General features: G+C 47.5%; 1 protein-coding gene across 2 annotated transcripts in view; it reads right to left on the bottom strand.

The window, feature by feature from the left end:
* Nucleotides 1–242: 242 nt before the first annotated feature.
* xrcc5 (X-ray repair complementing defective repair in Chinese hamster cells 5) overlaps nt 243–17,929 on the bottom strand; it is a 32,246-nt gene continuing 14,559 nt past the window's right edge. The window contains exons 10-21 of one of the 2 annotated variants that reach the window (XM_041844872.2): nt 9,972–10,034; nt 9,745–9,882; nt 9,557–9,647; nt 9,219–9,337; nt 7,786–7,982; nt 6,837–6,924; nt 6,105–6,174; nt 3,483–3,592; nt 1,407–1,503; nt 1,256–1,323; nt 727–801; nt 243–579 (exon numbers count right to left, since the gene is read on the bottom strand). In XM_041844872.2, coding sequence (XP_041700806.2) covers nt 565–579; nt 727–801; nt 1,256–1,323; nt 1,407–1,503; nt 3,483–3,592; nt 6,105–6,174; nt 6,837–6,924; nt 7,786–7,982; nt 9,219–9,337; nt 9,557–9,647; nt 9,745–9,882; nt 9,972–10,034 — 1,131 coding nt within the window. In that variant the 3' untranslated portion in view covers nt 243–564. Of the gene's footprint in view, nt 580–726; nt 802–1,255; nt 1,324–1,406; nt 1,504–3,259; nt 3,360–3,482; nt 3,593–6,104; nt 6,175–6,836; nt 6,925–7,785; nt 7,983–9,218; nt 9,338–9,556; nt 9,648–9,744; nt 9,883–9,971; nt 10,035–17,929 lie in introns of those variants that run through there. The other variant, XM_045206707.1, reaches the window with a different exon arrangement.

Genomic DNA, 17,929 nt, shown 5'->3' on the forward strand with positions numbered 1-17,929 from the left:
AAGAATGGGAGAAACTCCCCAAATACAGGTGTGCCAAGCTTGTAGCGTCATACCCAAGAAGACTCTAGTCTGTAATCGCTGCCAAAGGTGCTTCAACAAAGTACTGAGTAAATGGTCTGAATACTTATGTAAATGTGATATTTCAGTTTAAATTTTTTTTATAAATTTGCAAACATTTCTAAAAACCTGTTTCCGCTTTGTCATTACGGGCTATTGTGTGTAGATTGAGGAAAAACAACAATTTAAATCTATTTTAGAATAAGGCTGTAACGTAACAAAATGTGGAAAAAGTCAAGGGGTCTGAATACTTTCCGAATGACCTGTACATGGTATCAGCTAGCATTACCTCCAACTTCCTTCATACTGGATGCAGACAAAAAAAAATATCCACAAGTTCATCTGACTCTGGGGAAGTCAATAATCCCACAGTCTCCCTTTAACTCCAGGTGGCAGAGTGATGGACCGTTGGTCACGTTCTCCTTCGTCCTCCAGTCTCCCTTTAACTCCAGGTGGCAGAGTGATGGACCGTTGGTCACGTTCTCCTTCGTCCTCCAGTCTTCTACCTCACATCATGTCCAGCTGTAGAGAAGAGAAGAACCACGGTCACAGATTCAGCTGTTCATCTTGTTGGCCTATAAATGTGTTGCCGACAACCCCCACTCACACACTTTCTCCCTGTAAACGTACACACACAAAAGGTTAAATGAAGTCTTAGTTAACACTCACCAAGTCGTCCACATCTCCAGTATCGTCCACCACAGGCGCTTCGACCATCTCTTTCTTCAGATCGGCAGTCAGGAACTGAGGACAGAGTCAGGCTTCGATCAGGAGTTCGGACTGTACAACTCCTCCTCAGTCATATTACAACCACTCATTTATACTGAACACAAATATAAAACGCAACATGCAACAATTAAAAATATTTTACTGTTACAGTTCATATAAGGAAATCAGTCAATTGAAATAAATTCATTAGGCCCTAATCTATGGATTTCACATGACTGGGCAGGGGAGCAGCCATGGGTGGGCCTGGGAGGGCATAGGCCCACCCACTGGGGAACCAGGCCCACCCACTGGGGAACCAGGCCCACCCACTGGGGAGCCAGGACCAGCCAATCAGAATGAGTAGTTTTGTGGGCCTGTTTACTTCAATTAACCATTCTAATGCCTGGTCACACAGAAGATAGGTAGTTCGCTGGTAGGTAGTTAGCTGGTAGGTAGTTAGCTGGTAGGTAGTTAGCTGGTTCTCCTATACCTGCTTGGCATCATGAATGGAGAACGTGCTTCCTTCAACTTCCTCCTTGTTGATGAGAGTCAAGGTATCTGTTAATCAACACCACAATGAATAAGCTGCTCACAAAATGCTGCTTTAATAAAGAGAGTTAAGATAAGGCCTGCTATCGTACCTTGGACTAGCATATCCCAGAACTCCTGAAGGCCTCTAACAGGAATACTCTTCTTCAGAGACTGGATGTAGCTGTTGTAGTGATCAGCATTACCAACCTACAGGAGAGGGAGTTACAGGAGATCAGCATTACCAACCTCCAGGAGAGGGAGTTACAGGAGATCAGCATTACCAACCTCCAGGAGAGGGAGTTACAATAGGAGATCCGCATTACCAACCTCCAGGAGAGGGAGTTACAATAGGAGATCAGCATTACCAACCTCCAGGAGAGGGAGTTACAGGAGATCAGCATTACCAACCTCCAGGAGAGGGAGTTACAATAGGAGATCAGCATTACCAACCTCCAGGAGAGGGAGTTACAATAGGAGATCCGCATTACCAACCTACAGGAGAGGGAGTTACAATAGGAGATCCGCATTACCAACCTACAGGAGAGGGAGTTACAATAGGAGATCAGCATTACCAACCTCCAGGAGAGGGAGTTACAGGAGATCAGCATTACCAACCTCCAGGAGAGGGAGTTACAATAGGAGATCAGCATTACCAACCTCCAGGAGAGGGAGTTACAGGAGATCAGCATTACCAACCTCCAGGAGAGGGAGTTACAATAGGAGATCAGCATTACCAACCTCCAGGAGAGGGAGTTACAATAGGAGATCCGCATTACCAACCTCCAGGAGAGGGAGTTACAATAGGAGATCAGCATTACCAACCTCCAGGAGAGGGAGTTACAATAGGAGATCAGCATTACCAACCTCCAGGAGAGGGAGTTACAATAGGAGATCAGCATTACCAACCTCCAGGAGAGGGAGTTACAATAGGAGATCAGCATTACCAACCTCCAGGAGAGGGAGTTACAATAGGAAATCAGCATTACCAACCTACAGGAGAGGGAGTTACAATAGGAGATCAGCATTACCAACCTCCAGGAGAGGGAGTTACAATAGGAAATCAGCATTACCAACCTCCAGGAGAGGGAGTTACAATAGGAGATCAGCATTACCAACCTCCAGGAGAGGGAGTTACAATAGGAAATCAGCATTACCAACCTCCAGGAGAGGGAGTTACAATAGGAGATCAGCATTACCAACCTCCAGGAGAGGGAGTTACAGGAGATCAGCATTACCAACCTCCAGGAGAGGGAGTTACAATAGGAGATCAGCATTACCAACCTCCAGGAGAGGGAGTTACAATAGGAGATCAGCATTACCAACCTCCAGGAGAGGGAGTTACAATAGGAGATCAGCATTACCAACCTCCAGGAGAGGGAGTTACAATAGGAGATCAGCATTACCAACCTCCAGGAGAGGGAGTTACAATAGGAGATCAGCATTACCAACCTCCAGGAGAGGGAGTTACAATAGGAGATCAGCATTACCAACCTCCAGGAGAGGGAGTTACAATAGGAGATCAGCATTACCAACCTCCAGGAGAGGGAGTTACAGGAGATCAGCATTACCAACCTCCAGGAGAGGGAGTTACAATAGGAGATCAGCATTACCAACCTCCAGGAGAGGGAGTTACAGGAGATCAGCATTACCAACCTCCAGGAGAGGGAGTTACAATAGGAGATCAGCATTACCAACCTCCAGGAGAGGGAGTTACAATAGGAGATCAGCATTACCAACCTCCAGGAGAGGGAGTTACAATAGGAGATCAGCATTACCAACCTCCAGGAGAGGGAGTTACAATAGGAGATCAGCATTACCAACCTCCAGGAGAGGGAGTTACAGGAGATCAGCATTACCAACCTCCAGGAGAGGGAGTTACAGGAGATCAGCATTACCAACCTCCAGGAGAGGGAGTTACAGGAGATCAGCATTACCAACCTCCAGGAGAGGGAGTTACATAGGAGATCAGCATTACCAACCTCCAGGAGAGGGAGTTACAATAGGAGATCAGCATTACCAACCTCCAGGAGAGGGAGTTACAATAGGAGATCAGCATTACCAACCTCCAGGAGAGGGAGTTACAATAGGAGATCAGCAACTTATTCAAGTAGTTAAACAGACACTGTAAAAGCTGTTTACAGGCTACTGACATGTAAACCCAGATTGGTGTTATATTGGACGGTCACCTGAACAGACTGCTCTCTGAAGGTCTGGATACAGGGGATGCACTTCATGTAGTAGATCATGTTCTTGTTGCCAAGCAACTGCTCTATCCTACCAGTCAGCTGTTGACACACTGTGGAGGACACATTCAGACGTGGGGTCAGGACGGGGTCAGGACGGGGTCATGACAGGTCAAACACTAGCCAGAGGGGTCTCCTACCAAGCAAGCTAGATCTAGCAGGCTTGTAACTGTGCATGCATGTCACATGTCTAGTCTAACACCTAACTCTTCATTGAGACAATGCTGAAACATCAATCCATGTCAGTGCAACGTCTTCATTTGTGCCGAAATCAAAATGAAGGAAAAAATATCAGCAGGCTACGGTGTGAAATAGTATTTTAGAAGTGGCTTCTTTACCGTATTACTTCTCCTTAATGATGTCTTTCGTGTGCTGATCAATGCAGGAGGACCTTTTTCCCACTCACATCCATAAAATACAGTGGGGGGAAAAAAAGTATTTAGTCAGCCACCAATTGTGCAAGTTCTCCCACTTAAAAACATGAGAGAGGCCTGTAATTTTCATCATAGGTACACGTCAACTATGACAGACAAATTGAGGGGAAAAAAATCCAGAAAATCACATTGTAGGATTTTTTATGAATTTATTTGCAAATTATGGTGGAAAATAAGTATTTGGTCACCTACAAACAAGCAAGATTTCTGGCTCTCACAGACATGTAACTTCTTCTTTAAGAGGCTCCTGTGTCCTCCACTCGTTACCTATATTAATGGCACCTGTTTGAACTTGTTATCAGTATATAAGACACCTGTCCACAACCTCAAACAGTCACACTCCAAACTCCACTATGGCCAAGACCAAAGAGCTGTCAAAGGACACCAGAAACAAAATTGTAGACCTGCACCAGGCTGGGAAGACTGAATCTGCAATAGGTAAGCAGCTTGGTTTGAAGAAATCAACTGTGGGAGCAATTATTAGGAAATGGAAGACATACAAGACCACTGATAATCTCCCTCGATCTGGGGCTCCACGCAAGATCTCACCCCGTGGGGTCAAAATGATCACAAGAACGGTGAGCAAAAATCCCAGAACCACACGGGGGGACCTAGTGAATGACCTGCAGAGAGCTGGGACCAAAGTAACAAAGCCTACCATCAGTAACACACTACGCCGCCAGGGACTCAAATCCTGCAGTGCCAGACGTGTCCCCCTGCTTAAGCCAATACATGTCCAGGCCCGTCTGAAGTTTGCTAGAGTGCATTTGGATGATCCAGAAGAGGATTGGGAGAATGTCATATGGTCAGATGAAACCAAAATAGAACTTTTTGGTAAAAACTCAACTCGTCGTGTTTGGAGGACAAAGAATGCTGAGTTGCATCCAAAGAACACCATACCTACTGTGAAGCATGGGGGTGGAAACATGCTTTGGGGCTGTTTTTCTTCAAAGGGACCAGGACGACTGATCCGTGTAAAGGAAAGAATGAATGGGGCCATGTATCATGAGATTTTGAGTGAAAACCTCCTTCCATCAGCAAGGGCATTGAAGATGAAACGTGGCTGGGTCTTTCAGCATGACAATGATCCCAAACACACCGCCCGGGCAACGAAGGAGTGGCTTCGTAAGAAGCATTTCAAGGTCCTGGAGTGGCCTAGCCAGTCTCCAGATCTCAACCCCATAGAAAATCTTTGGAGGGGAGTTGAAAGTCCGTGTTGCCCAGCGACAGCCCCAAAACATCACTGCTCTAGAGGAGATCTGCATGGAGGAATGGGCCAAAATACCAGCAACAGTGTGTGAAAACCTTGTGAAGACTTACAGAAAACGTTTGACCTGTGTCATTGCCAACAAAGGGTATATAACAAAGTATTGAGAAACTTTTGTTATTGACCAAATACTTATTTTCCACCATAATTTGCAAATAAATTCATAAAAAATCCTACAATGTGATTTTCTGGAGAAAAAAAATCTCATTTTGTCTGTCATAGTTGACGTGTACCTATGATGAAAATTACAGGCCTCTCTCATCTTTTTAAGTGGGAGAACTTGCACAATTGGTGGCTGACTAAATACTTTTTTCTCCCCCACTGTATTTATCATAATTGTATTGATCATACAAAAGTTTTACTGTGTGTTAAGTTTCAAATGCGTTCTGTCATTAAATGTAAAATGTCATTGCTAAATAATGTGATATGTATTTTAACAAAAAAAAGTTTCTTCCTCAAATGAAGGGGATGATGACGCAATCTTTGTGAGAGGGAAGAAATCTGATTTAATTGGTCCTCAACTCATGGCTCAGACACTTCATTCAGGATACATGTAGTTAGCCCTGAGTTAGCCTGCCCCGGAGCAGGTTAGTTCTGAAGGATTCATTGCCATAGAAATGTACCTGACTAAAAGGTGAGCCACATTCGTATGACTGGTTATCCCGAGTTGGACAAAGTTACCTCGCTAACTCCTCAAACCTGATTCGTAGGATACCCCTCATGTCCCAGATCCGTTTGTGCCATCTTGCCAATGACCATAAGAGCTGTCAAGACCGTACAAGCAGATCTGGGACAAGGCTAAGACTGTGGGCCGTGAGACATGTCAGAGAAGGAGAGAGTAGAACCAGCCAATCATCATCTCACCCTCTCCAAACGGAAGACGCTTCTGGCGAATCAGAGTGCGGAAATCCCGTGCTGGATCTACACTGCCCACCTGGTAGAGGAACACAGGTAAATATTTGGATTTCAAGTAATTTTTTTCATTTCACTTCACCAATTTTGACTATTTTGTGTATATACACAAAATAGTAAAAATTGGTGAAGTGAAATGAAAAAAATTACTTGTTTCAAAAAATTCAAAAAAATAAATAATGGAAAAGTGTTGCGTGCATATGTATTCACGCCCTTTGCTATGAAGCCCCTAAATAAGATCTGGTGCAACCAATTATCTTCAGAAGTCACATAATTAGTTAAATAAAGTCCAACTGTGTGCAATCTAAGTGTCACTTGATCTGTCACATGATCTCAGTATGTATACACCTGTTCTGAAAGGCCCCAGAGTCTGCAACACCACTAAGCAAGGGGCACCATAGTTACGCTCAAGTTCTCTGTTTGTTTATCTTATTTCTTGTTTGTTTCACAATAAAATATATTTTGCATCTTCAAAGTGGTAGGCATGTTGTGTAAATCAAATCATACAAACCCCCAAAAAATCCATTTTAATTCCAGGTTGTAATGCAACAAAATAGGAAAAATGCCAAGGGGGGTGAATACTTTTGCAAGCGACTATGTATGTATATGTTTATATATAGTGATAGTGTACTTCTCATTTCAATAATACCAGATCCCATGTTAAGTCCTCTGGCCTTCTCTCACCTGTGTGATGTTTCCCTCTGTGATGTCAGCCAGGTTAAAGTCTTCCTCCTCGTCCACTTTGGCCTTCTTGGCATCAGGCTCGTCAGTGCTGCAGAGGATGAAGAGGGTCAGTTATATGGGGATATTCTCAACTGGTTTTGCTTGACTCCTCGCGCCCTCCGTCCTCTACACCTTTTGAAAAAGGTCAAAGGTAACCGAGGAGAAGAAACAAATGGGCTTGTATGAATCCAGACTCCTCCTCCACTAACGCGTCACGGGGCAAACAACGTTTACAGAGGAGGAATCCTAAAATACATGTGTAAAGACGTACAAATAAAAGTAGCTAGTTGTGTTAGCCATTTTCTATATAAAAGTAGCGTATGGTTTTTAAACGTGAGCATGCTTTTCTAAGGGGGTGTGGCGGATTTTATAAACATTTCCGCGTTAGCTGATACACCCGCAGGCTATTGGGGAGACCAAACTCCTCCATTCTATTAACAAACGGACTCCCATTTGGTGACCACTTATCGGTTTAAGGACAACGGAGGACAGAGTCGTTAAGGAGGACAGACTTTTGCCCAATACTGAATCTCCCATGGAGTGTTCTACACAACTGAAAATTGTCATCCATATTATCAAAATAATGTTTTCAGCCCTGTTGTAAAGAAAGGTTCTAAACTACTTCTTTACTCTCTATCTGAAACAAAGCATAAATGAGGTGACAAACTAGTAGCTATGAGATTTTAATCCCATTCCTACCCGTTCCCAAACAGCTAGTGATGTAGACCTACCCGTTCCCAAACAGCTCAGTCTGTAGACCTACCCGTTCCCAAACAGCTAGTCTGTAGACCTACCCGTTCCCAAACAGCTAGTCTGTAGACCTACCCGTTCCCAAACAGCTAGTTCAACGTAGACCTACCCGCCCAAACCAGTTTCAAACAGCTAAACCTAAAACAGTCTGTAGACCTACCTGTTCCCAAACAGCTCCTTGCTGGTCTTCAGTTCCTTCTTCTTGACCACCTCCTTCAGAGGGAACTTCTTCTTCAGTGTCTCCAGGGGGCTGTGACAGCGGGTGGCCACAGCCAGGGGGCGCTGGAGAGCTGCAGTCAGCCAGGGGTCCATGGGGGGGAGGGGGGCACTGGGGTTCACCGCCCGATAGTGCAGGCACTGGTAGTGGGAGAGGAGGGGGGGGGGATATGAGGGAAAATTAACATGTAGAAAAGTAATGAAAGGAATAGTAGAATGAGAAAGTTACATGGAGAAATAACTGGAACAGTCTCTGGTACTGGGGGTTGGGGACGGGGTAACTACCTGGAACAGTCTCTGGTACTGGGGGTTGGGGACGTGGTAACTACCTGGAACAGTCTCTGGTACTGGGGGTTGGGGACGTGGTGACTACCTGGAACAGTCTCTGGTACTGGGGGTTGGGGACGTGGTAACTACCTGGAACAGTCTCTGGTACTGGGGGTTGGGGATGTGGTAACTACCTGGAACAGTCTCTGGTACTGGGGGTTGGGGATGTGGTAACTACCTGGAATAGTCTCTGGTACTGGGGGTTGGGGACGTGGTAACTACCTGGAACAGTCTCTGGTACTGGGGGTTGGGGACGTGGTAACTACCTGGAACAGTCTCTGGTACTGGGGGTTGGGGACGTGGTAACTACCTGGAACAGTCTCTGGTACTGGGGGTTGGGGGATGTGGTAACTACCTGGAACAGTCTCTGGTACTGGGGGTTGGGGACGTGGTAACTACCTGGAACAGTCTCTGGTACTGGGGGGTTGGGGATGTGGTAACTACCTGGAACAGTCTCTGGTACTGGGGGTTGGGGACGTGGTAACTACCTGGAACAGTCTCTGGTACTGGGGGTTGGGGACGGGGTAACTACCTGGAACAGTCTCTGGTACTGGGGGTTGGGGACGGGGTAACTAGCTGGAACAGTCTCTGGTATTGGGGGTTGGGGACGTGGTAACTACCTGGAACAGTCTCTGGTACTGGGGGGTTGGGGACGGGGTAACTAGCTGGAACAGTCTCTGGTACTGGGGGTTGGGGACGTGGTAACTACCTGGAACAGTCTCTGGTACTGGGGGTTGGGGACGGGGTAACTAGCTGGAACAGTCTCTGGTACTGGGGGTTGGGGACGTGGTAACTACCTGGAACAGTCTCTGGTACTGGGGGTTGGGGAAACTACCTGGAACAGTCTCTGGTACTGGGGGTTGGGGGAAACTACCTGGAACAGTCTCTGGTACTGGGGGTTGGGGACGGGGTGACTACCTGGAACAGTCTCTGGTACTGGGGGTTGGGGACGTGGTGACTACCTGGAACAGTCTCTGGTACTGGGGGTTGGGGACGTGGTGACTACCTGGAACAGTCTCTGGTACTGGGGGTTGGGGACGGGGTGACTACCTGGAACAGTCTCTGGTACTGGGGGTTGGGGATGTGGTTGACCTTGAAGAGGTCGTTCTTCTCTCCATCCTCCAACATCATGGAGTCAATCAGGGAGTCCACCGCTGACAGCTGGTCCTCTGGAAACACAACCGTCAGATCGATCAAAAACACAGTCAGGCAGATAATATACTGGGGATAGTGCTTATTGGTTGATCAACTACCTGAGGGAGTGTACTTCCTAGTGCAGGAGTGGTCCACTAGCCTACCTGAGGGAGTGTACTTCCTAGTGCAGGAGTGGTCCACTAGCCTACCTGAGGGAGTGTACTTCCTAGTGCAGGAGTGGTCCACTAGCCTACCTGAGGGAGTGTACTTCTTGTTGTTCTCCAGAGAAGGGAAGGTGTACTGCCTCAGGTCTTCCATGAATGGAAGCTGAACATACACCAGACACTAAGAACACAGAAGGTGCCAGAGTTAGCCCAATGGGGTCTGGTCAAACGTAGAGGACCATAAAGGGATTAGGGTATTAAGTATTTGACTAACTCACCTCATACTTCGACTTGATACAGGGGAAGGCTGCTCCTACTTGTGGGTTTCCGTTGCGGGCATAAACATACCTCACCACCGCCACCATCTTCATCTCATCCAGAGCACGGATCAGACCTGAGAGAGCTACGCCTGCATGCTGGGCTCACACACACACAACGATTATGAAAAAGGACCCTCTCTTGATTCAATATATTTTGCTTTTGTAACATTAGGTCATACTCTCACCTCATCATCTTTAGGGGCGAACACCTTGAGGACCTGAGTCCCCATGAACTGGTGTCTGTTGATCTGTAGCAGAACAATACAGGTTTGAGCAGAGGTACTCAACTACTATTTGAGAAGGTGACACACATTTCCTAGGTGGCAAAGGTTTGGATGGATATGGTCGTTTATCGGCGTGGTACAGCGTAGCAACAGTAATCTACTACTTAGGAAACATGTTATATAAAATGTACATTAAATACATCAAATGAGAATTACAACTTCTTTCGAATGTAAACCTGTGCAACATTGCTGAAGAACAAAAGTGGTTGCATAATTGTCTGTGCAAAAAGTGCACTGAACCATTGTACTTAAATGTGTATTTATTTAAATAAAATAAAGTGCATGTTTTCTGGAGAACAAAGGAGAGTTTAACAAAAATAATAATGTGAATGCACAGAACGTCACTGTGAGCCATGCAATATTCATGTATAAATCCCTCTGGTCCTTTCCCTGCAGTAATGAGAGAAATTACACTTTCTGTCTCCTGCCAATGCTTTGAACCTTGGCACAAATGGTGTGAGAGCAACTCTGAGACACTGGTGTTCATTGGTGAGCCTGGTGCGGTATTTGTTTTTAATAAAGTTCATTGTGGAGAAGGCTGATTCCCAGCTGTCTGTGGAGCCAAACATGGTCAGGATGTGTAGCGCCAGCTGTCTGTGGATCCAAACATGGTCAGGATGTGTAGCGCCAGCTGTCTGTGGAGCCAAACATGGTCAGGATGTGTAGCGCCAGCTGTCTGTGGAGCCAAACATGGTCAGGATGTGTAGCGCCAGCTGTCTGTGGAGCCAAACATGGTCAGGATGTGTAGCGCCAGCTGTCTGTGGAGCCAAACATGGTCTGGATGTGTAGCGCCAGCTGTCTGTGGATCCAAACATGGTCTGGATGTGTAGCGCCAGCTGTCTGTGGAGCCAAACATGGTCAGGATGTGTAGCGCCAGCTGTCTGTGGATCCAAACATGGTCAGGATGTGTAGCGCCAGCTGTCTGTGGATCCAAACATGGTCTGGATGTGTAGCGCCAGCTGTCTGTGGATCCAAACATGGTCTGGATGTGTAGCGCCAGCTGTCTGTGGAGCCAAACATGGTCAGGATGTGTAGCGCCAGCTGTCTGTGGAGCCAAACATGGTCAGGATGTGTAGCGCCAGCTGTCTGTGGAGCCAAACATGGTCTGGATGTGTAGCGCCAGCTGTCTGTGGAGCCAAACATGGTCTGGATGTGTAGCGCCAGCTGTCTGTGGAGCCAAACATGGTCCGGATGTGTAGCGCCAGCTGTCTGTGGAGCCAAACATGGTCTGGATGTGTAGCGCCAGCTGTCTGTGGAGCCAAACATGGTCTGGATGTGTAGCGCCAGCTGTCTGTGGATCCAAACATGGTCTGGATGTGTAGCGCCAGCTGTCTGTGGATCCAAACATGGTCTGGATGTGTAGCGCCAGCTGTCTGTGGATCCAAACATGGTCTGGATGTGTAGCGCCAGCTGTCTGTGGAGCCAAACATGGTCTGGATGTGTAGCGCCAGCTGTCTGTGGATCCAAACATGGTCTGGATGTGTAGCGCCAGCTGTCTGTGGAGCCAAACATGGTCTGGATGTGTAGCGCCAGTTTCCTGAACAGGGACATCAGCTGCAGGCGCCATCTTTCCCCAGAAAGGGACAGGGTCACCATCACCAGCCGGCTCCTTCAGAGCCAATCACCAGCCGGCTCCTTCAGAGCCAATCACCAGCCGGCTCCTTCAGAGCCAATCACCAGCCGGCTTCTTCAGAGCCAATCACCAGCCGGCTTCTTCAGAGCCAATCACCAGCCGGCTTCTTCAGAGCCAATCACCAGCCTGCTCCTTCAGAGCCAATCACCAGCCGGCTCCTTCAGAGCCAATCACCAGCCGGCTTCTTCAGAGCCAATCACCAGCCGGCTTCTTCAGAGCCAATCACCAGCCTGCTCCTTCAGAGCCAATCACCAGCCGGCTCCTTCAGAGCCAATCACCAGCCGGCTCCTTCAGAGCCAATCACCAGCCGGCTCCTTCAGAGCCAATCACCAGCCTGCTCCTTCAGAGCCAATCACCAGCCGGCTCCTTCAGAGCCAATCACCAGCCGGCTCCTTCAAAGCCGCATTTTCTTGCAGCTCAATCAACTCCATTTGCAGTGATGCAACATCTACCCATCTGAAGATCTGTTTTGCTTCTTCTGACAACTTTGTCACATTTGTGACCAAGACGGGGTTCTGGATGAGCAGCAGCAGTTCTCCTCAAAGCGAGCCTTGAAGTTCTCCATCAACTTCTGGATGAAACCAACCTGGTTGGGAGCATCTGTGTCTCCCTGCGTTATCACCAGGAGATTGGGGAAGTGGACAAGTTCTCCCTGGAGGTAATTTCTTCTGGAAAGGCCTGACTGCTGTTATCATATCACACACTGTGTTGTCCCGTCCCTGCAGAATAACAGTCAGTTGATTAAGGTGTGATGTAATGTCTGTCAAAAATTCAACTGTTTCCATTTTCTCCTCATCTTGTCACTCTTTTGCTCTGATAAGAAAGCTTTGATTTCCTCCTGAATGGCCCAAAAGCATTCCAAAACCCTGCCTTTGCTGAGCCATTTGACATGGTTGTGCACTAGAAAGTCATCAAAACTGCCATTGGCCTCTGTCAGAATGCCTCGTAGCAGGCAGTGTTGTAGGAATGATGTTGCTCGCAAAACATTGATCAGTTTCATCATCGTTGTCATGACCTCAGAATACTATTTTCCCAGACTGGCAACACAGGACAGATTGATGGATGATGCAGTGATATGATGTCAGGGTGGTCCTCTTTCAAACGTGCAAACAGTCCCCTCCCTCTTCCTATCATGGCTGGTTTCTCCATCTGTCCTATCATGGCTGGTTTCTCCATCTGTCCTATCATGGCTGGTTGCTCCATCTGTCCTATCATGGCTGGTTTCTCCATCTGTCCTATCATGGCCGGAGCTCCATCTGTCCTATCATGGCTGGTTTCTCCATCTGTCCTATCATGGCTGGTTTCTCCATCTGTCCTATCATGGCCGGAGCTCCATCTGTCCTATCATGGCTGGTTTCTCCATCTGTCCTATCATGGCTGGTTGCTCCATCTGTCCTATCATGGCCGGAGCTCCATCTGTCCTATCATGGCTGGTTTCTCCATCTGTCCTATCATGGCCGGAGCTCCATCTGTCCTATCATGGCTGGTTTCTCCATCTGTCCTATCATGGCTGGTTGCTCCATCTGTCCTATCATGGCTGGTTGCTCCATCTGTCCTATCATGGCTGGTTTCTCCATCTGTCCTATCATGGCCGGAGCTCCATCTGTCCTATCATGGCTGGTTTCTCCATCTGTCCTATCATGGCCGGAGCTCCATCTGTCCTATCATGGCTGGTTTCTCCATCTGTCCTATCATGGCTGGTTTCTCCATCTGTCCTATCATGGCTGGTTTCTCCATCTGTCCTATCATGGCTGGTTTCTCCATCTGTCCTATCATGGCCGGAGCTCCATCTGTCCTATCATGGCCGGAGCTCCATCTGTCCTATCATGGCTGGTTTCTCCATCTGTCCTATCATGGCTGGTTGCTCCATCTGTCCTATCATGGCTGGTTGCTCCATCTGTCCTATCGTGGCTGGTTGCTCCATCTGTCCTATCATGGCTGGTTGCTCCATCTGTCCTATCATGGCTGGTTTCTCCATCTGTCCTATCATGGCTGGTTTCTCCATCTGTCCTATCATGGCTGGTTGCTCCATCTGTCCTATCATGGCCGGAGCTCCATCTGTCCTATCATGGCCGGAGCTCCATCTGTCCTATCATGGCTGGTTGCTCCATCTGTCCTATCATGGCTGGTTTCTCCATCTGTCCTATCATGGATGGTTGCTCCATCTGTCCTATCATGGCTGGTTGCTCCATCTGTCCTATCATGGCCGGAGCTCCATCTGTCCTATCATGGCTGGTTTCTCCATCTGTCCTATCATGGCCGGTTTCTCCATCTGTCCTATCATGGCCGGAGCTCCATCTGTCCTATCATGGCTGGTTTCTCCATCTGTCCTATCATGGCCGGAGCTCCATCTGTCCTATCATGGCTGGTTTCTCCATCTGTCCTATCATGGCTGGTTTCTCCATCTGTCCTATCATGGCTGGTTTCTCCATCTGTCCTATCATGGCCGGAGCTCCATCTGTCCTATCATGGCTGGTTTCTCTATCTGTCCTATCATGGCTGGTTTCTCCATCTGTCCTATCATGGCCGGAGCTCCATCTGTCCTATCATGGCCGGAGCTCCATCTGTCCTATCATGGCTGGTTTCTCCATCTGTCCTATCATGGCCGGAGCTCCATCTGTCCTATCATGGCTGGTTTCTCCATCTGTCCTATCATGGCTGGTTTCTCCATCTGTCCTATCATGGCTGGTTTCTCCATCTGTCCTATCATGGCCGGAGCTCCATCTGTCCTATCATGGCTGGTTTCTCCATCTGTCCTATCATGGCCGGAGCTCCATCTGTCCTATCATGGCCGGAGCTCCATCTGTCCTATCATGGCCCCATCGCCTATCATGGCCGGAGCTCCATCTGTCCTATCATGGCTGGTTTCTCCATCTGTCCTATCATGGCCGGAGCTCCATCTGTCCTATCATGGCTGGTTTCTCCATCTGTCCTATCATGGCTGGTTTCTCCATCTGTCCTATCATGGCTGGTTTCTCCATCTGTCCTATCATGGCTGGTTTCTCCATCTGTCCTATCATGGCCGGTTTCTCCATCTGTCCTATCATGGCCGGAGCTCCATCTGTCCTATCATGGCTGGTTTCTCCATCTGTCCTATCATGGCCGGAGTCTCCATCTGTCCTATCATGGCTGGTTTCTCCATCTGTCCTATCATGGCTGGTTTCTCCATCTGTCCTATCATGGCTGGTTTCTCCATCTGTCCTATCATGGCTGGTTTCTCCATCTGTCCTATCATGGCCGGAGCTCCATCTGTCCTATCATGGCGGGAGCTCCATCTGTCCTATCATGGCTGGTTTCCCTATCTGTCCTATCATGGCTGGTTTCTCCATCTGTCCTATCATGGCCGGAGCTCCATCTGTCCTATCATGGCCGGAGCTCCATCTGTCCTATCATGGCTGGTTTCTCCATCTGTCCTATCATGGCTGGTTGCTCCATCTGTCCTATCATGGCTGGTTGCTCCATCTGTCCTATCATGGCTGGTTGCTCCATCTGTCCTATCATGGCTGGTTTCTCCATCTGTCCTATCATGGCTGGTTGCTCCATCTGTCCTATCATGGCTGGTTTGCTCCATCTGTCCTATCATGGCCGGAGCTCCATCTGTCCTATCATGGCTGGGTTGCTCCATCTGTCCTATCATGGCTGGTTGCTCCATCTGTCCTATCATGGCTGGTTGCTCCATCTGTCCTATCATGGCTGGTTGCTCCATCTGTCCTATCATGGCTGGTTGCTCCATCTGTCCTATCATGGCTGGTTGCTCCATCTGTCCTATCATGGCTGGTTGCTCCATCTGTCCTATCATGGCTGGTTGCTCCATCTGTCCTATCATGGCTGGTTTCTCCATCTGTCCTATCATGGCTGGTTTCTCCATCTGTCCTATCATGGCTGGTTGCTCCATCTGTCCTAGCATGGCTGGAGCTCCATCTGTGGTGATGGAGACCACTGACTTCAGATCTATCCCCCTTTCTGTCAGCATCCCTTTGATGGCCTCATGGGTATCCTCTCCCCGTGGGCTTCTAGATGTGTTAAGCTCAACAGCTCCTCACAGAATTCCTTCTTTGTTTCGTTATAAAATCTGACAAACACCAGAAGCTGGCCATTATCAGTGTTATCTGTTGATTCATCCACAGCTAATGAAATGCATGGTGCATTCTGAATGGCCTCATCAAGTTGTGAAGTTAAATCTTCAGCTAATATTTCAGTTCTCCTCATGGCTGTGGAATCTGACAGTGGGATCTGTTTGATCTTTTCCCTGAGCTCATCTTTTTGTTTACCTTCAAGCAAGGAGTCAGTAACTTCACACATGTATTATTTTACCATCTCAGCTTCTGAAAATGTTTTTGTGTTTTCCCAAAACCCTAGCTGTCCTCAGTGAACACCCCATTGCAGGTTGTTTACATTTACATTTTACATTTTAGTCATTTAGCAGACGCTCTTTTCCAGAGCGACTTACATGAGCAATTAGGGTTAAGTGCCTTGCTCAAGGGCACAGACAGATTTTTCACCTAGTCGGCTCGGGGATTAGAACCAGCGACCTTTCGGTTACTGGCACAACGCTCTTACCCACTAAGCTACCTGCCGCCCCTTATTATGCCTTTTGTGTGTTATGTAGGATAAAAGCAGTCTGTGTAGCCTGAAACGCTATTTTCTTTTGCAGATTTAGCTTGTGAGGAAGCACGGAGCCTCAATACAGTGCATTCGGAAAGTATTCAGACCCATTCCCTCTCTACACATTTAGTTACCTTATTCTAAAATGGATTGGAAAATAAATAAATAATAATCTACACACAATACCCCATTCGACAAAGCGAAAACAGGTTTGTCAAAATTTTTGCACATTTATTTAAATAAAAATACCCAGACCCTTTGCTATGAGACTCGAAATTGAGCTCAGGTGCATCCTGTTACATCCTTGAGATGTTTCTACAACTTGATTGGAGTCCACCTGTGGTATATTCAATTGATTGGACATGATTTGGAAAGGCACACACCTGTCTATATAAGGTCCCACAGTTGACAGTGCATGTCAGAGCAAAAACCAAGCCATGAGGTTGAAGGAATTGTCGTAGAGCGCCGAGACAGGATTGTGTTGAGGCACAGATTTGGGGAAGGGTACCAAAAAATTTCTGCAGCATTGAAGGTCCCCAAGAACACAGTGGCCTCCATCATTCTCAAATGGAAGAAGTTTGGAACCACCAAGACTCTTCCTAGAGCTGGCCGTCCGGCCAAACTGAGCAATCAGGGGAGAAGGGCCTTGGTCAGGGAAGTGACCAAGAACCCAATGGTCACTCTGACAGAGCTCCAGAGTTCGTCTGTGGAGATTGGAGAACCTTCCAGAAGGACAACCATTTTGTTGGGCTGTCAGGGAATTGACAAGGATTTTGGGTGGACATCTCATATTGGGATTTGAGTTGGTTAATCCAGTTTGTTCTCACCTCCGTGTTCAGGGGATACGTCTGATCCAGTTTACTATGCCTGGTGTCATAATGGTGCTTAACATGGGCACTTTTCAGGAGAGCTACGACTCACTGCATATCAGGCATGTTGGTTTGGTGCTAGTTGTGGGGAGAATGAATAAATACTGTTCTGTCCACTTGTCTTTGAATATAGGGTATTTTTTTACAAGCCGTATTAACAAAGATACTGGTAACTAAGCTCTGTGATATTTACAGTTGAACTGCCATCAATTCTTTGTTTCTTTCTGCCTGCTTGCCACAAGGTTCCGCTGAGGATATTTGGATTAATGTGACTGGGTAAGACGCGGCCTCTGGTATTTGCATATAACCACGCAATTGGGTTAAACGGGGCACTAGTAGAGGTGGGCGTTGCTGAGAGAGAGAGAGAGAGAGGTTGCTGAGAGAGAGAGAGAGTTAGAGAGAGAGAGAGAGAGAGGTTGCTGAGAGAGAGAGAGGTTGCTGAGAGAGAGAGAGAGGTTGCTGAGAGAGAGAGAGAGAGAGGTTGCTGAGAGAGAGAGAGAGAGAGAGAGGTTGCTGAGAGAGAGAGAGAGGTTGCTGAGAGAGAGAGAGAGAGAGAGAGAGAGAGGTTGCTGAGAGAGAGAGAGAGAGGTTGCTGAGAGAGAGAGAGAGAGAGGTTGCTGAGAGAGAGAGAGAGAGAGAGAGAGGTTGCTGAGAGAGAGAGAGAGAGGTTGCTAGAGAGAGAGAGAGAGAGAGAGAGAGAGAGAGAGGTTGCTGAGAGAGGTTGCTGAGAGAGAGAGAGAGAGAGAGAGAGG

This window comes from Coregonus clupeaformis, chromosome 23 (genome assembly GCF_020615455.1).
Source record: "Coregonus clupeaformis isolate EN_2021a chromosome 23, ASM2061545v1, whole genome shotgun sequence".
Taxonomy (NCBI): Eukaryota; Metazoa; Chordata; class Actinopteri; order Salmoniformes; family Salmonidae; genus Coregonus; species Coregonus clupeaformis.